A 24,674-nucleotide genomic window follows, 5' to 3' on the forward strand; every position below is an offset into this window, starting at 1 on the left:
TTCGTAAAGAAACTGTGGACCATTACTGCAGCAAAACAATTCAAAACAAATTGACTGACCTTATGGAAAGGAAGGTGCTTGATAACATATTGATGCGGCTCGGCAAAGCCAAGTACTATGCCGTAATAATGGATTCCACGCTTCCCATATCGGTCACATAATGTCATTTACAGTAAGATTTGTTGATGACGAAGATGGCTGTATCCAAGTAAAGGAACATTTTATCTGTTTCCGGTCTGTGGACAGACTTTATTAGAAAAGGCCTAACAGAACTGTTCATAAATGGCTTGAATGAGAATAAAATAAAGCTTTAAGACTGCTGTGGTCAAGGCTATGACAACGGTGTGAACATGACGGGAAGAAACAATGGTGTCCAGGCAAGGATCCTTGCGCTGAATCCAAGAACTGTCTTCCTGCCTTGTGGCTGCCGTTCCCTCCACCGGGTTGTGTCCGATGCAGCATCATTTTCTTTACATTCAGTATCTCTCTTCAGAGTACTGCAAAGGCTATACATCCTGTTTTCAGCATCATTTATCAGGTGCAAGATCCTCACAGCCATGTTACAAATCTGACTGTGAAGCTGCTAAGTGATGCTCGCTGGGAGAGCTGCATTGACCGCATAAGACCAGTGAGGTACCAAGAGACTGAGGTTTACGACGTATTGATGGAACTGGCATAGTCAAGTAAAGCCAAGGCCAGAGCCCAACACGAAGTGCAAAGCCTGGCAAACCAGATCACTGACTTCAAACTTCTGGTCTCAGTTGTGGTTTGGCACAATATCCTGTTCCCAGTAAACACTGTAAGCAAGGCATTACAAACTCAGTCAATGGACATCACGACCACTACTACTTTGAAAAGAAGCTGCCTTGATTTCTTTGTAGCCATCAGAGACAACGGATTTGAAGATGCCATCATGCTGCTAAAGAAATGGCGGAAAACTTGGGAGTTGAGCCAGTCTTCAAGGAAACTCATAGTCATCGGAAAAAGAGAGTTTGGTTACGAGGGCAGAGATGAAGTGATGGGAAGCTCAGAAGAAAAATTCAAGAGGGAGGGTTTTTTGCTCACTTTTTAACTGCTTGAGTGTCCATTGAAGAAAGGTTTGGATAAATGAAGCAGCACAAAAAGACCTCGCGGGGGAGGGCAGGTTGTATGACCTTAGTAAGCTGCCAGCAGACAAGAAAACACTTTTGGACAATTGTACAGACATTCTCTGGACACTGACACATGGGGAATGTTCTGACGTCGATGATAAAGACCTGTATGTCAAATTGGACAACACCTGTCACATTCTACAAAACAGGAAGCACTCTCTTTTCCAATTCATTCATGATGCAGAGCTGACAGACACTTTTCCTAATCTGTGGATAGCTTTGAGGATTCTGTTCACGCTGCCCGTCACAGTTGCAAGTGGTAAGTGCAGCTTTTTGAAGCTCAGGCTCATTAAAACATAACTTTGATCGATGATGGCTATTTTATCGCTTCAAAATGCTATTGGCCAGTCTTTGGATCTCTGTGACACTCTGACAGTTCGCAAGGGCAAAGGTGAGAAAAGCAACTTTTTGAACGAAAGGACTAGAGTTAACATTCTAAGGCTGTCACTTACTGCAACACTATTTAATGCTGGTCCACCAAATATTAGTGCCCAGTTCAATTTGTTGAAGTTAGTACATTTCAGTTATTCTTAAAATTAAAAAGTTTCTATAAGCTTAGAGGAAACCATTTTTATTTGCTTATATATGGCATGAATAAATACAGATTTACAGATCCTATCATGCAAATTTATCATCTTATATGACAGGGATAAATCATGCATGCAAATCATAGAATCATAGAATAACAGAGTTGGAAGGGACCTCTGGAGGCCATCTAGTCCAACCCCCTGCCCAGAGCACGACCAATCGCAACTAAATCATCCCAGCCAGGGCTTTGTCAAGCCTGACCTTAAAAACTTCTAAGGAAGGGGATTCCACCACCTCCCTAGGTAACGCATTCCAGTGTTTCACCACCCTCCTAGTGAAAAAGTTTTTCCTAATATCCAACCTAAATCTCCCCCACTGCAACTTGAGACCATTACTCCTTGTCCTGTCATCTGCTATCACTGAGAATAGTCTAGATCTATCCTCTTTGGATCCACCTTTCAGGTAGTTGAAAGCAGCTATCAAATCCCCCCTCATTCTTCTCTTCCGTAGACTAAACAATCCCAGTTCCCTCAGCCTCTCCTCATAACTCATGTGTTCCAGACCCCTAATCATTTTTGTTGCCCTTCGCTGGACTCTCTCCAATTTCTCCACATCCTTCTTGTAGTGTGGGGCCCAAAACTGGACACAGTACTCCAGATGAGGCCTCACCAATGTCGAATAGAGGGGAACGATCACATCCCTCGATCTGCTGGCAATGCCCCTACTTATACATCCCAAAATGCCATTGGCCTTCTTGGCAACAAGGGCAACACTGTTGACTCATATCCAGCTTCTCGTCCACTGTCACCCCTAGGTCCTTCTCTGCAGAACTGCTGCCGAGCCATTCGGTCCCTAGTCTGTAGCGGTGCATTGGATTCTTCCATCCTAAGTGCAGGACTCTGCACTTGTCCTTGTTGAACCTCATCAGATTTCTTTTGGCCCAATCCTCCAATTTGTCTAGGGCCCTCTGTATCCTATCCCTACCCTCCAGCATATCTACCTCCCAGTTTAGTGTCATCTGCAAACTTGCTGAGGGTGCAATCCACACCATCCTCCAGATCATTTATGAAGATATTGAACAAAACCGGCCCCAGGACCGACCCTTGGGGCACTCCGCTAGATACCGGCTACCAACTAGACATGGAGCCATTGGTCACTACCCATTGAGCCCGACAACCTAGCCAACTTTCTACCCACCTTGTAGTGCATCCATCCAGCCCATACTTCTTTAACTTGCTGACAAGAATACTGTGGGAGACCGTGTCAAAAGCTTTGCTAAAGTTGAGGAATAACACGTCCACTGCTTTCCCTTCATCCACAGAACCAGTTATCTCATCATAGATGGCAATTAGATTAGTCAGGCATGACTTTCCCTTGGTGAATCCATGCTGACTGTTCCTGATCACTTTTCTGTCTTCTAAGTGCTTCAGAATTGATTCCTTGAGGACATGCTCCATGATTTTTCCGGGGACTGAGGTGAGGCTGACTGGCTTGTAGTTCCCAAATCGTGCATCAAAGTCATGAAATGGACTACAAATGCAGTAAAAAATAAGGTATTCAAAAGTTTAATACATGGTGGGGATCGCTGAAGATGCTCCTCGTCTGGAGCACCATATGGTCTAGAGCTGGCCCTGGCCAAGCGTGATAAAACATACAGCATGAAGTCTGGTGGGCCCTAAGAGAAACGGCTCTGTCAACAGAGAATTAGAGGAGCAAATCTGATTCATGTCAACAAAGGAAGAGTACATTGTTCCATGAATTCAACCTCCGGGGAATAGCAATGTCAACAAGAACTTCAGTAGCTATTGCCACTACATCTGCTGACATACAGCAGATCATAGGGATGAGGCTGGTGATAGCAATTATTTTATAGTGGAGAAAAGCAAGGAAAAATACACACCATGACACCTAAAAGGTGAGGTGTGTGAGACAGAGAGAAGACTTGAGAGAGAGCTGCCCCCCATAGAATGGGGTATTTGGAGCTGAAAGCTAATCCAACACGAAGAGGCAGGTCTTTGGGAGAAAAGAACTAAACAGATCAACTGGAACAGGGAGCTTAGGTATCAGGGCCTGCAGCAGAGCGAGTTTGGAAGTAGGCCTACAGCTGAATCAGTCTCCTGTCAAACTAACCAGTACAGCTGGCCGGAAGTGGGATGCCTGATTGGCTACCTCACCTGATTGGTTGGAAGAGTCAGCAGACTGGCTCTTCAGCACAGCAGCAACAGCTGTTCATCAGCTGCTCAAAGCATTAGCCCATGGCTGTTATAGTTTTTGTGCCTGCTTGTTCCCACTCCTGTTCCTGCCTTGGACCCAGTCTTACCTCACTCCAGGGAACCCAGTCCTGACCCTTGGCTGCAATTCCTTACCTTTAGCTCTGGAATCTGACCTCTGACTCTGATTATGACCCCTAGCTCTGATTTCTGATTTGAACTCTGACCCTTGATTCTGGTGCCTGGCCTCTGACTCCAGCTCTGACTCTGATCTGTGATTCCTGGCTACCGACTCCTGCTCTAACCACTGGGCATGATCGTCCATGTCCTGATCACTGACAGTGTGCGTAGCCCAATCACAAACAATAAAAGGACTAGGATTGATAGGGCAAGCATGGATTCGATAAAGGTCAGTATCTCTCTGACAGAGACAGTGGAAGCCCTACAAGACCTTGCAAGCCCAGATTGCTGCCCTGCAGGCACAGAATGCAGCCCTGTAAGCTCAAGCCATGCTACCTTCAGCAGTGACCACTGCTCCTCATGGACTCAAGCTCCCCCTACCTGACAAGTTCCATGGAAATTCAGTGTCAGGTCATATTTCTTCTCTGCCCACAATTGCACCCTACTGACCAAGCCCGAGAGGGATTGATTATAAGCCTGCTTCCCAGGGAGGCCCTGGCTTGGGTATCTCCACTCCTGGAATAATCAAGCCCACTTCTGGGACAATTTGAGGACTTGGTTCAAGCTATGGTGATGATCTTCAGTGACCCAAGTCACAAGTGTATGGCCAAAACCACGTTTCAAGTGTTGTAGCAGGAACATGGGCCAGTTGCTAAATACGTAGTGGAGTTCTGATGTTTGGTAGAAGACACCGAGTGGAATGAGGCTGCCCAGTGTTATCATTTCCGGATCACCTTAATCAATGATATTAAAGATGAATTGGCATGGGTGGAATCCCTGTCCATTCTGGAAGCCTTATCTGACCTATGCATCAAGATTGACTATCGCTTGACCAAACACTGGCAAGAAAAAAGATGGTCCTCTTGGCTCCAGCCAGCCCTGCTGGTTCAGCCCTTCCCCCATCACCAAGCCCTTCCTTGTTGCCCAAACCCATGCAAGTCAAGGAGGCCTGACCCTGCCTCTCAACATGAAGAAGAATCAATGCTGGTCAACAGCCTATCCCTATACTGCGGGGAACTAGAACACTTTGCATCAAGTAGCCCTGCCAAGGTTCAATCTGTGCCCTGGTCAGGTAAACATCAAGCACGTGCCTCGATAGGGGGTCCAGGCTGGGCTGGCATCCTTCCTCTCTCCCCAAGCAGCCCACACCAACTCGTGTCTGCCAGTACCCTGGTGATGGCCAATCAGGATCCAACATATTTCCAACTCCCTCTCAGGCTCTGGCACTCTGTGATGCCCGATACCAACCTAGAGACACTGGTGGACTTGTTTGCCCTCAGGCAATTTCATGGAACTGGAGTTTGACCAACCACACAATACCCCCATCCAGTGCAAGGACTCCACCAAGTTAAATGGTTCACTCCTTTTGTTGGGACTGGTCACCCACCGAATGGTTCCCCTAGAGTTAACTGCCATTTGAGGCCACCAAGCAATTTTCCAATTTGGGCTAAATTCCTGCACCAGATTCAACTGTTGTCCTTGGCATCCCCTGGTTCATCACCCACAACCCGCACATCTGCTGGTGATCAGGCACAGTACACTTTGACTCTGTCTTGCCAACAGTTCTGTTTCCCAAGAGTTGACCCAGGACCGGCAAACTACTGCAGTGTACTGTGTCCTCCTCCGAAGAATTCAAAGGGAGGATCCAAAGATGCAAAGGGAGGATTCAAAGGCAACTCCCATGACCTCCCCAATAGCTCCTGGGATTCCTGTTAAATATCAACACTGTGCAACATGTTCAAAAAAAAGAAAGCCGACAGCATACCGCCTCCTCACAGCTATAACTTTAGGATTATAGGAAGTCTAGATAGTGACCCCTATAGTTAAGGTTACCACCATTTTCCATTATAATAAAATGTTTGGCTTATAACTTTGCCGAACTTTAACTGTTCAGGCTGATTATTATTTTATTTTTAATCAAAAACAGTTCAGAGAGATGAGGGAAACCTTTTCCCCATTGTAAATAATTCTTTCAAACTTTGTGTTGAGAAGCTGTAGTATCTCCATACTTTGGAGAAGGGACTTGAAATTTGGCACAGAGGCACTCTGGTATCAGGAATGTATCTTTTTCCATCAAAGTGAAAAACCACCCACGTTTGCCCAAGTAAGCCTTTGAAAGATCTCACATATGCTCAGGAGAGATTTGTTAGAGTTTGGCAGCTAAATTCTCCAAAGATTCCATTTGCACCGAGCATGCTCCAGCTCCTCACAGCTTATACATGAGAACTGAACAGAGGATGCTCCATACCAAGGCTGTGGAGGCTGAGCAGTAATTTCCTTGCAATTGCTCTTCCTAGCAGCAAGCCACAAACAACCTTTCACTAGGCGTAGGGGAGACTCATAACACAGGCCCACATCCCAACGCACACAGACACGCTAATTAAAGTTTTTTTTGTCATGGTCATGGGCTTGTGGTCTTCTGGCTGAGCACCTCCCTTGGACTGGGCCCTGGTAAAGTGTACCCATTTCCCCTCTGTATTTGGGGCCTGCCCATCAGCAGGGAGCCACTGTGACACTGTACTTTCAATATTTTTCCATGCTGGAGCCCAAGCAGAGTGAAGGAGAAGGAGAAGCTGGGCTCTGCCTGAGGCGGGGTTCTGTCTAAAAAACAGTATGTGATCATGCAGTTAAAGTCTATATTATAACATATATGCATCAGAGGTCGAATTAAAGTTGCACAAGCAAACTTAATTCTGGCATTTCCCAACTTCTAAATGCTTGACTTTCCAACCTTAGTGTTCTTTTAACATAGTTTCTTTCAAAGTAAATAGTTTAGTTATTTCAAACGTGATGAGAAGTTATTTTTACCCATGTGTTTTAGCATTTTAACCCATCTCTCACTGGTGGAAAATAAATATATGAAATACCTTAAGGGGAAGGACTTCTTTATTAATACTGTAGAAGTATGCCATTGCTTGTGTCCATGAACACAGACCTGCTACATTCCCACAAACTTTTTTAGCCGTCTCCAGATTATAATCTTCCATGTCTAAATAAGGCTGTAGCAGTTCCACAATCTCTCCTGTAATTGAATCCTATTTAATAAAAAATATATATATATTTATATATACACACACAAAACACAATACATCATTTTATCATGCATATAAAAGTAGAACCCATTGTAAAGCCAAAAAACTGTAATTAGAGGAGTTTATTTGCAAGAACTCTAAAGATAAAGTTAAATTATAAATTCAATTACATGATTGTGACCAATTAATTTTCAGGCAAACATGCAGTATGAACATATGATCCTTACCAAAATAATAATCACTTTACAGTGTGCATAATTATACTTATTTTAAAAACATGACTGTAAAATAATATTGTTCTTCAAAAAATGTTTTTTCTTAAAAAAGTGATTTACCATTATATGTGTATTAAATCACTTCACTTTTCAACTCCTTTTCCCATTTACATGGGGCAGGAGGTGCCCACAGTTCTTCGCAACTCCTGCCAGTCCATGGCACAGGTTCACAGGTCTTGGTGTTCCATTGTATTCTCTTCAAACTTCTCTTGACAGAGTCTTTCCATCGTATTTTCAGTCTTCCATGTCTTTTCTTGCTGCCCTCTTCCTCCCATTCTTTCTTTGCTGGTTTCTTCCATTCTTATCACATGTTTAGCCCACTTCAAGTATGCACTCTTCAGCCTGTCTATCACTGCGAGTCCCAAGTTCATCTTCCCCCTAATTTCTTCCAGGCACACTCTGTCTACCCCCTGCTTGTCTGCCATTCTCCTCAGTATATTATTTTCAACTATCTGTATCTCCTTTTCTTAGATCGCCATAAGACCCACCATTTCCAAATCACAGAGCAGGCAGGAACAAATACATGCAGCATACACTTTTCCTTTCAGTTTGATACTTAATTGCTGGCCCTCTTTTCAATTCTCCAGATCTCTCTCCAATTGCACTAAGTGTACTTCCCAAGCACACAAATTCATTCTTCTGCTTCTCTCCTGAAACCTACCAGCCTATATTAAATATCCCTCTTAATTATTAATCATTTATATTACTATTGCACCCAGAGTATTGTATTTGGGTTTATATTTCACTCGGTATTGGAATATGGTGCTCTACACTGTTTTTTTTCTTTTTTAAATCTAGGTTGTACCTACATAGGATTAAGTTAGTCAAAGTTTTGCTTGGGATCTGCTCTAGAAAGATGGTGGAGAATTTATATCCACATGACTTCAATAATTTAACACCAGTTTTAAAGAGATCGATTTATGTTCTTAATTTTCTTTTTGAACTTTCCCCTGTATTCAGTGCTCAGAGTGTGTTGAAAAAAATTAGCAACCTATCAGATTTTGCAGAGTAGGCTTGAATTTGAAAGCAGAACACAAACAATTGAAGCAAATTATTAAAGACGAGATCGCTTCTAGTTCAATATGGATGCACCAGGAGGAGGGAAGAATGCTTTTCGCACCTGTGCAGAGGCCAGCTACAATCTGACTGGGGAGCGAATGCATTCTTTTTGGCTGATGCAAGCCTCCCCAAAGGAGCAGGGAATGATGGGTGAGGGGAGGACTATGGCCACACCCACTTATCACACTTATTAGCAAACCTACCAGTGTTGAGGGAAGTGCAGGCTGCACCCTTTCATCCTTTTTAATGGGTAGTGGAGTTGCTTCTCCTCACAGTTTGCCAGAATTCCTCCTGCAGCCCCACTGCAACATGGCCCCATCTGTACCAACAAAGGGTTTAATCTTGAAAGCCCTACTTGGCTCTACACGGATTGCTGATAATACTGATGCTGATCCTAAATTTTAAAAGGCATTTGTTTCAACTTTCCATTTCATTATTTTAATCTAATTTTTTCTCACAAACTATAGAGAACATTAAAAGGCAAATCAATAAAGAAATGATGATTGTGGTCCTTATATAATTATTTAAATAATGGAAAAAACTGAAACTAACCCCTTAAACAATATAATATGTACTGGTAAGGCATATATGTGGGAGGCATGACTGTTTAATGGAGGAAGTATTAAATGTTTCAAACTTTATTTTACAGACAATTTATTAATATGCTTATTTTAATGAGTCTAAAAATCACCCTCCTATTCATAGCATCAAAGTAATAGATCTTTGTTCTGAAGGTACTTGACAGAAATGTCTGCCTTGCTCCTGACAGATCACTAGCTAATGTAATGGTTACAAAGACAGTCATGAAAATAGATGAAATTAGGTTTAGTTACATTATAATGAGGAAAGTTTGCTGAAATTTGGATGTTTGAAAAATATCTAGATTTTATTTCTTCCTATTCAATTTTTGGGTTTAGCAAACTAGCATAGGTGGAATAAGAACCAGTCTAAATCTCTATTTAGAGGTTTGAAACATGCAGTTAATAATTTTGCTTTTAAATAGATGCATGTCTAAAATCCATCCGGGACCTGAATTGACATTCCTGGCCCTGACAAAACCAGGCGATAAGGAAAATCTCTCAAAAAGTAAGATTTACATCAAATGGCTCAGATGTAGCATTGTAACCAATTCAAAAATCCAAACATTATGAGGTTTCCCCACCACTATATACACTAATGCAGAAATTCAGAGTAAGGAAAGAAGAAGGCAAGAAAATCACTTAATCAAAAATGGAAGATGTTTTCCAGTGTTTTTCATTCCATTTGCCAGTATCACTTACAACAAGAATTTAGACATTCTGATAGAAGTTGTTCTGGTTCCTTGGAGTAAAGTTAAATGCATTGAGAACTACCACTCGGAACATATATAGTATTAATAAGTGACGAACAGGACAACTCATTAGGAGTTTCAGTTGAGAGAGGAGTGCATAATCAGGCCTCATTGTCTTTAATCTCATTTTCTTCTTTTTTACTTTCAGTGATTATAGAGTTTGGGAAAGATACCAGATAAAGAGTCCTAGGTACTGACTGCCTACAGAGGTGTCAGGAATAAGGGCATGTAGCTGGGCCTGGGATCAACTGGCTAACTACAGCCCTGGTTAACCAGATCACTTGACTGACTGAGTGCCATTGCCAGGATTGCTGTTAAGACCAGCAGTAGCACTTGGACAGCAACTGCTCAATGCACTCACCCACAATTGTGATCTCTCTTGCATCTGCCTCGTTCCTGCCTTACTCCCAGCTCTGCTCCTGCCTTGTTTCCAGCCATGCTCCAGTCCCGCCTTCGCCCTGTCCCAGCCCTCTGACACGGTCTCTGGCCCTTGACTTGGCTTCTGGTTCTTGACTCTGGCTGTCACCGCCACTGTTCCAACCACTAGTCCTGACCGCCCTCCTCCTGGTCCATGACAAGATATGGCTGAACAGGTGCAATTGAAGTTTCCTCATGCTGCCCTGCCGATATGCCTCAGGAGGGAGGGACCACCACTACTGAGGATGAAAGGAGAGTGGAGACTCCATGCACTACAAAAATTACCCATTATTGACAACAGGCATCAACCAAGTGTGCATCTGAAGCAGTGCTGAAATTAATTTAATTTGACATGCAGATAAGGATAAAGTGTAGTTAGCACCATTTCAGAAACCATGGTTAAAACCTGTCCAGGTCTACTAAGTCTGCAGTTGTGTCAGGATCCTGGCTCCCCTCAAATAGATTCTGTGATCCCCACAGCTCCAGGCCTAGCTCCACAGCATCTGGGTCTTCCCAGCTCCTTGAGGCAGTCCTTTCCCCAGACAGTCACTCCACCTGGCTTTTTACTTGTGTTCAACAGCATCTCAGGTTGAGGGTGAAACCTCAGAATCCAATTAAGCTCCTTGTAAAAAAGGGAAGATTTTCTGCCCAGACCCAGAGTAGTTGTGATTATCTTTCTTATATTCGACTTTCAGGCTTTTAATTTTTACTGTCATCAACTGCTTCTCTGGTTTACATTAAGCTCAAAACGTCACTCAGACATCCAGTTAAACACACGTTTTTTTCTCCCTTGCTGCTTCTAGATTTCCTCTTCACACTACAATCAGGACCCAAGTGTTGGCCTCTGGCCAGCTGGGCGCATACATATAAACTGTCTTCTTTGGGACATTGTTGTGAGATGAGAAAAAGCTGTTGCAGATCTGTTGCTAGTAGAAGTTGTCTTCCCTTGAAATAGCTCACATAGCAGAGCTCCATAGTGTGTGCAGAGATATTTCTGTGAGTAAGTTGCTTCCAGTCAAATTGACCTCTGTGCAGTGGAATGCAGAAAATCAAGTGCAGGCATCTGAGCAGTGATTGGTGCACTGCAGCACAATCATGGAAGGACAATGTGTGAATGATTTGTGCTAGGATGCCAGAAACCTCTATCCACATTGGCACTAAAATGGTTCAAAATGAAACAGTTAAGACTGAACCAGTTCCTATACTTGCTGAAAGCAAGTATAATCAGAATGGTTCCTTGAATACATGCAGACCATTTGGAACACTTTTGTTGTGGATGTGAAACATTTCACAAGCTTTTAGGATGACCAAGCAGTTCTTAGAATGGTAAATTTCTCTAGCGTAGACAAGACCTTACATGCATGTATGCAAACAGTTCTGGTAACATAATGATATGAATAGTAGGATGTTGTGGCCTGTTCCAAAAACAGTAGTCCAGATCCAGCTATCCTTACTCAAATTTCAATCCATTCTTTTTTAGGCAAAGTCCCATTAAAGAATAGGAGCTTGCCTGAGTAAGAACTGAATCAAACCAGAGTAAGGATTTCAGGATTTGACCACTGCTTGGGACATTTGTGCCTACCAGTGCAACCCCCTTGCTAGACTCCTGAGCCATCCATCTCTCTTCAGCAGAAAGGACTATAAAAATAATGATCAATGAAAAAGAAATGAGCTTACTTACATTACTGAATGTGAAAGCTATGAACTATAAAAAGCCCCAAACAGCTTTAATAAGGTCAATGTTTGAACTACAGCTACTATGAATTATACATAATATAAACACAAAGGGCATGCTCATGTGGATCTATAAGGGTGTTATGAGGAATGATGATGTAATTTAGTTGTTACCTTTTGGAAAGTAAGCAACATGCTGAGAAATCCTGAATTATTCATTAGCTTCAGAGCTTCATTCCATGATGGCTTCACACATGTTCGTTCTGGGTCAGCTGTCACAGAATCAATTTTTCTTTGGAACAGAAGTAGCACACAATCCATGATCCGCATTATCAAGTGAGGAGGTTTACCCAGTTTGCGAACAGTAGCAATGTCAACTGGTTTAATAGTCTGAAAAATTACAAAAGAAAATGACCCTCTTATTTAAGCATCTATCCTTTGCAAACTGAAGTGCATGAGAATTAATGACTGTCTCCATCAGGGACCAATGTCTCTTTGAATCCAACATAATGTAACTAAAATTCAAACTGTAGTGTATCTCTTTTAGCCTTTTACATAAAGGGCAAGACTGTGGCTTAGCCACTACCCATGATGGATAGTGGCGGTAATGATGAGGTGCTATACACTGGTGGCACCTCCCTGAAGTTCTGTGCCTCAGGTAGACACAACTGACTTGTTTTAAAGTTGTATCTGTAAAATAAGCACTGCAGCTGCAGTTTTGCAAGCAGTTCTGGTGTACCTGATTCTCCATAGTTTTAACTTCATAAATGTACAAGCAGGGGTGCTGGAACAATTTGTATAGAGGGGGTGCTGAGAGTCATTGAACCAAACTGTGAACCCTGTATATAATGGAAACCACTTCAAGCCAGCGGGTGCAGCAGCACCCCCAGCACCCTTAGTTCCAGCACCTATGTGCACAAGTGAAGATAAGACATCCTTTGTGCAAGGGGAGGAGCTAAATGAGTGGGCCTTGCAGCCGACAACCCTATTCCCTTCTGTCCATTCTCTTGTCTGCAGCAGTGGCTTTCTGGAGCATTGTAACCCCTGGATTAGTTAATCTTACCACATTTCAGATCAGTTCAGCAAAATGAAATATTCCAATTCAGGTCGAATGAAACTAAACATTTTAATTTTCCAGGTGGAAAATCAAATATTTTTTACCAAAAATTTTGATTTTTGCAGAAACTGCATTTTCCATCAGCAAATCATTCCGGAGGAAAGTTCCCAACCAGCTCTTGTCCTGAGTGACTTTTACATGCTGAACCTACACAAACACGCTGCTGCTGCCTGTGGGCAACTCTCTGTGATGAAAGAAAAGGAGTACTTGTGGCACCTTAGAGACTAACCAATTTATTGGAGCATAAGCTTTCGTGAGCTACAGCTCACTTCATTGGATGCATGAGTCATCCCTGAGCCTGAGCTGGTGAGTCATCAGAGGCAACTGCCTGCAGGGCCTATGACAGGGGCAAGCCAATCAACAAAGGCCCAGCCAATCCACAAGCAGGTATAAAAGTTCCTAATGGAAGCAGACACTCCAGTCTCCTCAATGTTGCTATCTTGCTGGGAGATTCTCCACTACCTGGTAGTTCTGACAGACTCCTCCAGATGCAGCTTGCTCCTGCCCCAGTTTGTGCCTGTTCCTGCCCCTGCTCCAGCCTTAGCCAACCCCTCGGCTATCTGACACTCTCCCTGCCATACACACAGGAAAACAGATTGCTATTTCCACGGACTATATGCCAGGCATCAATCTTATACAAAATGAGAATACAGGATAGGGAATATGAAAAGAGACACGTCTCACCAGGGAACGTCAGTTGAGTGTAGACAAGAAGAATGGCACTCCCAGGACTCGTTATTGAGCAGGGTCCCTGTACACCAGCTTTGCACTTGTGATAAAAGCAGACTTGTGGCTACTCTAGATTACACCCACCACTTATACCTGCTTTATCTAGACACTAGCCAGAGAATCAGTGCAGTGTACATTTTTGCACATTATATCCCTTTGTGGCTACCTGCCTCCCTTTTTGAGTTTATACCTCAGCACACAGAGGCAGCCAGTGCAACTGTCACTGCACCTACTTTGTACAGAAGGAGAATCACTTCAGAAGCGTAGAATGGGTACGACTCACTTTACATTGACTCAGCAGCCTACACATAGCGCAACACATTGAAGATATAGCCAAAGTGTGCTGAGGGAATGCACACAAAAGCAGCATTTTCTACACTGTGCACTCTCCCCTGGAGCCCACCTCTGCTGCCTGATTGTGGGAGAAGCATTGCCCACCTTTACTTCTCTGCTCCCTTCCCCAGCCTTTAGGATTTCTGCACAGGGGTTAGCAGTCCAGTGCCAGAGCCCTCTGGACGTTGCCAGTCAGAAGAACAAAACTGAGATTGCAACTGGCCTCTGCTTAGGAGTGAAAGATGAGAAAACAGCCTTTTAAATCTCACCCAGGGCACCTTTGCCAAGCTAGGTTCAATCTAACCCAAAGGGTAGTATGTGATTGTGTTTAGTGTAAGGTGTCCGGATGATTCAACTGCAGTCTCTGGACCTTGTATCTCACTCACAATTAATATGGCAACTGGAACCTGTCCGTTTATGCATTTTCAGCATTCTGATTTGCCTTGCTGAAGATGGACAAACAGAATTAAATGCTCTAGGTTCCACATATAATGATCATTACGCTCATTATCCGTATGCGTTGTCATGGGATCAATTCAATTCTAACCTGCAGTGCTGCCTCTGCTTCCTCCAGTGCAGGCCTTGCAGCTTCAAGCTTCTCCTCAGCCGCTGCTTTATCAATGGCAATTTCATCTACAATGGCATGGGCTTTATCTTTCACCTTTTGGACCTGCATTTTCACCTTTTCAGCAGCTTGGGCTTTCATAGTCACGTCCAGTAAAACGCCATCAGCTCTTTTAGAAGCAACAGCCAAGTCTCTCTCTTTCACTGCCAGTTCTTTGGACAGCTGGTTTACTGAAATCTCAGCTTCCATGAGTTTTGCAAGACCTGTTTCAATCAAATTATGACAGTATATTTATGCATCAGGAAAAAGTGAGATGTAAGCCTAAATGTTCAAACTTCGGTGCCTACAACCAGTCATCCAAATCCATATTTAGGAACCTGAGTAAGTGACCTGAAATCTGATCTCACTTATTGTAAACCTGTTTTACACCTGTATAAATTCATTTATTTCCCTAGAGTTACCTCTGATTTTCACTGGAGTAAGGGACATCAGAATCATGCTCCAGGGTCACTTACTCAGGTTCCTAAATATGGATTTGGATGACTAATTTTAAATATTTATTTTCTTTTTATGCATGTTTTTAATTCCTTAAATCTATCAGACCACATTGCATAATGGTACTCATTCAGGCTAACAGCCATTTAATTTAATATTAGCACAGAAATATGAAGCGAGATTTTCAAACATTGCTAAAATTTAGTATTGTGATGTGCAGTTTTATAAACTTCATACGACCTGACAGGCACTTTATAAATCCATTAGACACAAGGAGAAACAGGAACTCATTAGATTGCTCCTAACCTCCATAGAACAGGGCAAAGCAGAGAGGCCTGGAGACTTGTGGAGCTCAGGAGATGCAGCGGACCATGTTGAGCTCCTAAGCTCAGCATTACATGGAAATCTGGGGAGGTGGGGGCAGCTAGAGACAGACAGTATGCTCCTGAGCTCTGGACTGGCTCCACATTTTTAACAAACAATGAGAGAAACAGACACAAAAAAATCACGTGTAAAAAAACCTCACAAATAAACCATTACTTTGCATACTCTCCAAACAAGGATAACTCTGCATTTGTGTAGCCATCCACCGGCCATCTATAGGGGTATCAGAGTAACAGCCATGTTAGTCGGTATTCGCAAAAAGAAAAGGAGTACTTGTGGCACCTTAGAGACTAACCAATTTATTTGAGCATAAGCTTTCGTGAGCTACAGCTCACTTCATCGGATGCATGCTGTGGAAAGTGTAGAAGATCTTATTATATACACACAAAAAGCATGAAAAAATACCTCCTCCCACCCCACTCTCCTGCTGGTAATAGCTTATCTAAAGTGATCACTCTCCTTACAATGTGTATGATAATCAAGTTGGGCCATTTCCAGCACAAATCCAGGTTTTCTCACCCCCCCCCCCACACACACAAACTCACTCTTCTGCTGGTAATAGCTTATCTAAAGTGTTTCCACAGTATGCATCCGATGAAGCGAGCTGTAGCTCACGAAAGCTTATGCTCAAATAAATTGGTTAGTCTCTAAGGTGCCACAAGTACTCCTTTTCTTTTTACGAATACAGATTTACACGGCTGTTACTCTGAAACCTTTGGATGATTATTTGTGAGAGTTTGTAGTCCATATTGGAAATGACTATGGAGGTAGAATGGATAGGTGCAGATTTTTAGGATGAATGCTGATCAGGAACTCTGGGAACAGTTAAGCTTGGTTTTGGAAATTTTACCTGGGTATATTTATTTAACAGACTATTAATTGTGAATGTATTTGAATATTTACCTACTTTCCTTTGGTTGTTAATTTCAATACTTTTAAATGCATAATCTGTTTTGGGGGTTTTTTAGCAGTACCATTTCTTGGAATACATCCACAGTAGCAGTTTTAACTTAAAGCGAACAAAGGGTTTTTTATCTGTTAATTAATATCAATTTACAATTCACTTGTAGTCTACAAAACATACAAAGTTAATGAAGCGAAAATTTCAAGTGTTTTGTAAGCACACTGTACAATATAACTGAAAACCAATTATGGTAGCTGCCTAGCTAATCGAAATGAGCTCAATTCATTTAAATCTATACAAACAGGATAATTTTTTGAAATGCGGTGACTCAGATTCTTTGTATAAAAGAGTAACTATTAATGGTATACTACCGTTCCATAAAATGTTAATTTTGCAACGTAGGTTTTAATGGTATCAAAACCATTAATTCCCCATCCAGTACAAAAGAGTTTTAGAAATAATAATGGTCTCTGACATGTTCAGCATTTTGAGAGATCTAAAGGATATGTCAAGCTGTGCAAGATCTAAGAGTGGAATGTTATATACAATTCACTTTGGACCAATTCTGGTCCCACTCCATTTTTTATCCACAGCAATGGGAGCAGGATTGGAAACTTACACTGATCTACCCTATAGGGTGAAATCTTGCCCACACCCACAACCGCAGACAAGCCAAAATGGAACAGAACCACCAGGAAGCACAAAGGGTAGTAGGAGTGAGCAAAATGGAAGCGCTGGGGGCTTCTCCAGACCCTCTTTCCCAAGCTTTGCATCATTCACTGACTCCTCCTCCATCCTTCTGCCTTCCATGTCCCCTTTCTCATCACCTCAGCTCTCATATTCTTATGTCCTCCCTGACCATCAAAAATCTTCCTTATACCCCAAAAAAGCATTGCTACTTATTACATTTAAAAAGTAAGTATGTGAACTTTAGAGTTGTACATAAAACAAATTCTTGTACCACAAAGGAATAATTACACACACACACACACACACACACACACACTATAAAATGGAGGCACCAGTTGTGACTCTGGACTCTATAGTTAAGGATGAGTTGACTTTTGCATTTAGAGCAGGAATGCAACCTCTTTATTCTTATATCTATTATACAGTGTATATACATATCTCTTTCTAAAAAAAAGTATATTGTACCTGTTTTCATGCGGTCAGACAAATTTCCCACACCAGCAAATTTCTCTCTGTAGATGGTTTTGTAGCCACTGATGAATGACAGATAAGACTTTGGAGTCACAAACGTTCGACGCCTGTATCGTTCGAAGTACTCAACACATTGTTCAGCTACAAGATCTTGAAACGTTCCCATAGCATTAACAACACTTTGTTTTACTCCATCTGTGCATTCAATTTTGTAGGAAGCTAAAAAATGCTGTGCAACAGCTACTAGAGCATCTTTAGGCCAGGGCTGGAGCCAGTCCATAGTACATCCTGAAATCAAACCCGGAAACTTCAGTGCGCGAGTTCTGAATTTTTCCCCGACAGGCGAAAAACAAAGAACCACATGCAAATTGTTGCGAACTCGAGTGAGAAAATAGTCATAGAGATTTTCACTACTAGGAGAACGTCTTGGGTACTCTTTCTTCATCACAGATATCAGGTCTTGTGTAATTTCATCTATTTCATCTCGTGCAAAAAGACTGGAAACCTCACCTGAAGCCAAAACATTGTTCATGTACTCAAGAAAAGACTCATCTCTGATTTCATTGTCTGTGAATATAAAGGTAATACCCTGTCCTTTCTGTCCAGCGGTGCGATACAGAATTTTCAGATCATCCATAAGGTTATTAATGCCATACGTTCTAAGATAGGGAAGGGTTAAAGATGGACAAAACAAAATAAATAGATCATTTCAGGAAACAATTTAATATTTTCTGGCTCAATCTAGTTAGGTAAAAATGTATAAATATGAAATTCATTTACAATATCTCATTTCACAAACACAATCTATTGCATTATGTTAGGTTCTCTTACACCATTTGGACAAATTCAGCACTGGCAAAAACTGGGGCAACTTCGCTGAAATTAATGGGGTTGCCTCCTTTAATAGGGTGGAAAGACTAAGACCCTGTCTAGGAATGTGGGACTGCATTGATGAGTCACTAAGACTCAGGTGCTAAAGTTCTTCATTAAGATTCAAGGTAACTACTGCTGAGTCACACTGGAGAATGGGTCCAATTACTTCTAACCAAGACATAAAGAATGTGGGATTGTCTTTTAGGGCAACTGAGAGTTAGAACTGAGAGGATCCTTAAAGGAAAGCCCTAGGAACATCCAAGCTTAAGGTGGAATCTTAGGCTGAGGTTTATGTTGTGTTATTCATTTTGAGTTAACAATTATGCCAAACTCCAAAAAGGGATGAGTCTGGACACTAGCTCAGGGTCTATGTGCTCTGTTGACAACAGAGGAGGGACTCAGCTTGTTCACACATCAAATATGTAAAACTGTGGTCCATACGAAGCCAACAGTCATTTTGCTATTGATTTCAGATGGCTCAATATCAGGTCAATAGTTCATAAACTGGTCTTTTTATCCATTGTATCTTTAACCAATGGAAGTTGAAATTAATATTTTCCCCTTTCCTTTATCAGTTCATCTTTGAAATGAACATTTGGTTTCTAATGTGCCTTCTAAAACTAATAAATAATACTTGTAATATCCACATAACTAATTCTAAAGCACTTCATAACAAACCTCTGAGTCAAGGTTAAATCAATTACCCAGCAAACATTTCTAAGTTCTGCTGCAGTTCCTTCACAATATTAACATTGCCCTGTAGCTACTGCCAGTTCTGCCACTGCGGGGCACCTGAAGCAATCCATCCGTTTAGTCTACACTTAGTGACTATAGTTATTACAGTAATTTGTATTATACTGATCACCACAACATTTATCCATTCCTGAAAGTTTATGAAATATTTTTTTCATCACATGGATTTGAATGGAATCCTACAGATATAGAGCTAAATTCTGTGCTGTCCTGAACCTAATTCTGTGCTGTCTTGAACCTGTTTCTCTGCTTTCTCTCTTTCTTTTAGCCGATCTCTCTCCTGCTGTCTGTTTCTTTTCTACCTCTCTGAAAGGTTAGAGGGGCTTGACATGTCTTTTTTCCCTTTCCCTTGGGTACAGCTCCAAGTTGCAAGATTTTCAGTTGCACGATTTTCACTCGAAGTGTTTATTTACAAGTGATACTGCACAGAGAGACCTAATGAAGTATTCAGTCTGGTCATTTTAAAGTGAGAGATTTTTGAAGCAGGATTTAAATAGGATTTTATAGGGGAACACTGTGGGCCAGAATCACTTAAAGGAAGAAGAAAGGCTTTCTGCCAAAAGTTTTTACTGTATCTCCGTGTATTATTAAGGCAGCAGAACAGCCACCCAGTTCTGCCATCTGCCAAATGTGCATCTCAACGTGCACTTTTGGCTGAAAAATGTAGTTTACAATTCAGGCTGAAATGCTTGAAAGGCTTTGTACTATTTGAAATTAATTGTAAATGGTTAATTTACATAGCAGATTAAGGAACCAATATATTAACGTCTGTGTTTATTGCATTGTGTTACCTTGTTAGAGTAATCTGAAAGCTCTGATATCCAGCAATATATGATGCTAATCTGGTCAGGCTCTGTTTTCCAGATCCACCCACACCAACCAACAAGGCATTTCCCTGCGGAGTACGGATAATTCGGGATATTTTAACCAAATGGATCATTGCATCCTGCATAAAGAAAACATTGTTAAAATGATGTAAAGACAAAAAAAAATATTGTCTATCATCTTCATGTAGAAACTCATCAGTTAGTGACTGCCTTCATTTGGAGCCAGATCCTCACCTGATGTCCACTCAGGGACCAATCCAATGCCCTATGAAATCAATGGAAAGGCTCCCATTTACTTCAATGGGCAGTAGATCTGGCCCTGAAAGAGCATCCCTATTTCATGCTCACCCAAGAGCATGTGATATGCAGTGCCTGCTCTCAGGGGACCTAAGGGTACCTGTGACTCTGAGGGTAGAGGAGGGGCAGGGAGGAAGCCTACTGAGGCTCCTAAAAACTGGTCTCTGAGGAGAAATATTTACAACCTCTCTAAACAGCAGTTTGTCTAATTAGGAAAAGTAGAAGAGCAGTAGTGTTTGTGTTCTATTAACCATATTATTTATGCCCTAAACGGTGACAGCAATACATAAAACAAGCCTTTCTGTTAATCCGATCACACTTGAATTCAGTTCAAAACCATGCACTCAGCCCCAGGGAACAGGCCCATCCCTTGCAGTGGACATGACAAAGAACAGGATGGTGTCAGTATGATGAGCTGATACAATCAAAAACTGGTCTGTAAGTCCACCACACCCAGACAGCAAGAAGTGTCTGTGAAGAAAAAGGGGTCAAGGGATCTTTTAGGAGGGGGTAGCCTCGATGGGTAGGAGGGTGGGGAAAATTAGTGAGGAGAAAATTAGTGAGGAGACGCTCTCAGTGCATGCAACAAGCTTTTGCTTTGGAGTTTCAAGGCAAGAAGAAGGAAAAGACTGGGAGCTGGAAAGTGACTGAATAACTGGTGTGAACAGAGGCAGCAGCCTGGTGGCATAAAGAGCATCCTCTATGGCTCATTTGTAAGAGATACAGGAGTTCCTCACAGAACATAGAATTGGCAGGTTTGGTCAAACTTCAATGACAATCTTGGCAGGACCATATAAAATCCATGCATCATTAAATAAAGAGAAATCTACACAGGAAGGGCTGTATATTGGGGCACTTTCAATAATAACTATTTTTACTGTCAATCAGAGAAATAAATACCTTGAATAATACTAAGTCCATATGTGTTCCTCTGATGGTTTCATTGTACTGCTGCATGAACATCTGTAATCTTTCAGCCAAGTTATCAAAGGAAGGAATAGACTCATACATTTTAGGAGCTTCTAGCTCTATCTCATCAGGTTCATCCCCAGTGGCCTCTGGGGCATCACGCAAAAAATCCACAAAGTATAATTCTTTGTGGTCATTTCCTAGTAAGTCTTGACCATGATCCTCAGAAGCAATCTACAAGAAAACGTTGTATATTACCATCATCAATTATGTTTTTGGTAAGCCTCCTTCAAAGTGAATACTGAACATTATTCATCTTACCTTTCTTATCATATCTTCAAACCAGCCTTTGTCATTTTGGTTGATGAACCTATCTGCAATAACACGACTGCATTCATGCTGGAAGAGAGCAGCCAAAACACTGGTGTTCTGGCAGACTTCAGCGGAAACTGTAAGAATTCCTTGCCAAATACGACTGAGATCTCGTAAATTAAAGATGTAATGAAATTTAGCTGGAGTTGGTAACATCTATAAAAGAATGTTAGATCCATTTTCAAGTAACTACTTAAGAAGCACTGAAATAGTTCTTTCATAATTATCCACGTGGTATTAAATGAACACTGCATTTTTTAAATCAACTTCAAAATTAATTTTGCACTAAAGACAGAAATTAATTCATGATATTTAGAACACAGTTAACATATGAAAGTAAAACAAGATTAGGATGATGATCAGCTCATAAATTACTTGTATGTGGGATATCAACTTCTCCAGAAATCTTCAAAGCCACAGTAACAAGGAATGAAGGGCAGTAAGGACAGTTCAGCCAACCATGGAATGAAAGGCCTCACTAAAAACAGCTGCAATTCTTGGCCCCTCGATCCTCTCCTCCCTCTTCCCCGATTTTGTCTCCCTCTTTTTGTTCTTTTTGAGAACATTTGTCTTGTTCACAAGCATGAGTACAAGGAGATGAAAGGAAATGCGGGGGGGGGGGAGGGGAAGAAGAGGAAGGAAATAAGGAAGGATAGGGAGGAGGAAAAAGAGCATGGAGGAAGATGAAGAGTGAGAGGAGTTCTTTAAACAAAAAACTTTAAAAGCAAAGTAGCCCCTTTTCCTCTTCTTCCAAAGACAGCTGAGGTAATGGATATCTTTAGCCTTTTTGTTTTATATTTAGCAAATTTGGAGTTCTAATAGTTCACAAACACACTTTTTTTTCTCCTGGGGCACAGTTCCCTTTGTGGAGAGTGGGGTAAATAGTGGGGGAAAGTATTTACAAATGTTTTATCCCAATTCAGAGACATGCCCCCCTTATTTTGCTTGCGTCTCACGAGCATTCATATGAGTGAAATTTTATTCAAATGAATGTTCATAAGAAGCAAATTTCAAGCTATTAACCAATATTATTTGAATTAGAAAATGAAATTAGTTTTGTGATTCATTAAATTAATTCAGGTGGAAGTGGAGTAGTTCATGACAATTTGGTCAGCCAATCAACGAGCAAAATAAATGTCATATGACTTTGGTGATCAGTCACAGATCTCAAATATCCTGATCATCAAATAATTGACTGACTACTCAATGCAAACAGATCACCAGTGATTCAAGATGTTTGTAGAATCTATGTGTTAAGCAATTTTGAACAATGAATAAACGTGTAAAAAATACAATTTCTTCTTAGACAATTCACTGACAGAAAAAAGGCCTATATTTGTTGAATAAATTGTTCACTATAAAAAGTTTGACTAGCTGTTCCTCTGCGTCTCTGCTGAGGCCCATATAATATGCACAGTTCCTTATCCCCTTTCCATACCCCTATTCTCCAGGCCTCAAGTCATGGTCACAATCCTACTGACCAAGGAAGTTTATGACAGCTAGAGTTGGCTGTGAATACCTGTTCAAATTCAAAAACAATCTGTGATTCAACTGGGTTTGTGGCCTTTTCATATTTAATATCTATGAATATTTGAGCACTCAAGCTTTATTAGCATAAAAACTTGAGAAAAATATTTTAAATTTTAGCATTTGCCAGAAATGAATTTTAAATTGCATTCTATATTGTAAATCTGCCATTCCCACTGTGTGTGTTAGTTAAACTTATCATCCAGGCAAGGGACAGAAATGCCATCATGTGATGTAAGCAGCTAGCCAGCACAGCATGGATATTGCATATTCACCATGAATCATTTGCAAACAATCTGCAAACCAAAAATTATTTGCTGAAGAAATTCAAATAAATTCAAAAATTTCATAATTCATGTACAGAAAAGAGGCAAAATTTGTATGATAAGTTATTCATTGTTGATTACTTGCTCAGGTCTCCTATCATTATCTCAGAAATGCATATAAAAATACAATTTGATTACAGCTAGACTGATGGCAAGTTATGACTATTGCTTGTGATCAGCTAAGAATTACGGAGACTATTATTTTTTGTTACTCTGTTCCCACATCCCAATATTTGTCCCGCTTCTTTATTTCTTCCACCTGCAATTTTTTGTTATTTAGAGTGTAAGCTACCTGGCGCAGGGACTTGTATTTAATAGATGTTTGTGCACTGCCTGGTACAATGGGGGCCCACCTGCATGGCTTCCAGGAGCTACCACTAATAGCATAAAATAACAAAATAATAATATCATCCCATCAGAATCATTGTCACCATCACATTTTCTGACAGACAATAGATTCTGTGGATACTGATTATCATTACAGCAGAAATTCCACAGGTACTGTGCTATAGTAAAAAAAGACACAATTCTCCCACCTTTTCATTTTATGGTGCAAATATAGGCTTGTTAACAAAAGTCACATTCGTTTTACCTTTACTTTAGTTGCTTGCCAGACTTTTCGAGTTGTAGGTACTAATGCTGATGCCAGTTTACATATTTTGTCTGGGAAGCCTCTCTGCACACAGAAATAGCCTTCAGCTACTGTTCTAAATATTTTGTCAATAGACGAATTGGAAGGTAGGGTGCAGTTATAAACACTAAATTGACGCTTGAGGCGCTGAGGAATGTCATTCCGACCTCCTCCAGGGTGAATCATGGCAGCTACAAACTGGATGTCAACAACATTAGTGAATTCTCCTGGCTTTTCCAAATTGTAGAAACCTTTCTGCTCCATCAGCTGCCTTACAATCTCATTGGTGATCTTACAGAAACATAAAGAGAATAATCAGGTATTATTTCTTGACAGTTCATCTGAATCCAAATCTCCTGCACAATAAATGAGCAAGCAAAAGAAAAAGGCACAGTACTTTGCAGTGAATCATGTTGTTTACAGAATACCATTCAGGAAAGCAACAAAAGAAAACAAATAAGTTATTCCAAATATTCTGGTCCGTTTGGCAGATGTAACTGATTACTTGTCCAGGAATTTTCAAAGCTATCTAGTAACCTCACTTATCTTTTAGAACATTAACTAGCACCTACTGTTCTTCCAAGCACCTCAGAAATGTTTATACAGGATGGTAAG

General features: G+C 41.2%; 1 protein-coding gene across 3 annotated transcripts in view; it reads right to left on the minus strand.

Annotated features, from left to right (window-relative positions):
• LOC125631940 (dynein axonemal heavy chain 5) overlaps positions 1–24,674 on the minus strand; it is a 286,700-nt gene that overhangs the window by 105,327 nt on the left and 156,699 nt on the right. For all 3 annotated transcript variants that reach the window (XR_012667111.1, XM_048839434.2, XM_075125496.1), the window contains exons 53-60: positions 24,021–24,350; positions 21,525–21,731; positions 21,195–21,437; positions 19,962–20,116; positions 17,539–18,203; positions 14,583–14,863; positions 12,031–12,246; positions 6,937–7,104 (exon numbers count right to left, since the gene is read on the minus strand). Coding sequence is in view for 2 of the 3 variants with exons in the window: in XM_048839434.2 (XP_048695391.2) it covers positions 6,937–7,104; positions 12,031–12,246; positions 14,583–14,863; positions 17,539–18,203; positions 19,962–20,116; positions 21,195–21,437; positions 21,525–21,731; positions 24,021–24,350 (2,265 nt within the window). In the remaining variant the exon portion in view is untranslated. The remainder of the gene's footprint in view (positions 1–6,936; positions 7,105–12,030; positions 12,247–14,582; positions 14,864–17,538; positions 18,204–19,961; positions 20,117–21,194; positions 21,438–21,524; positions 21,732–24,020; positions 24,351–24,674) is intronic.

Source organism: Caretta caretta, chromosome 2, assembly GCF_965140235.1.
Source record: "Caretta caretta isolate rCarCar2 chromosome 2, rCarCar1.hap1, whole genome shotgun sequence".
Classification (NCBI taxonomy): domain Eukaryota; kingdom Metazoa; phylum Chordata; order Testudines; family Cheloniidae; genus Caretta; species Caretta caretta.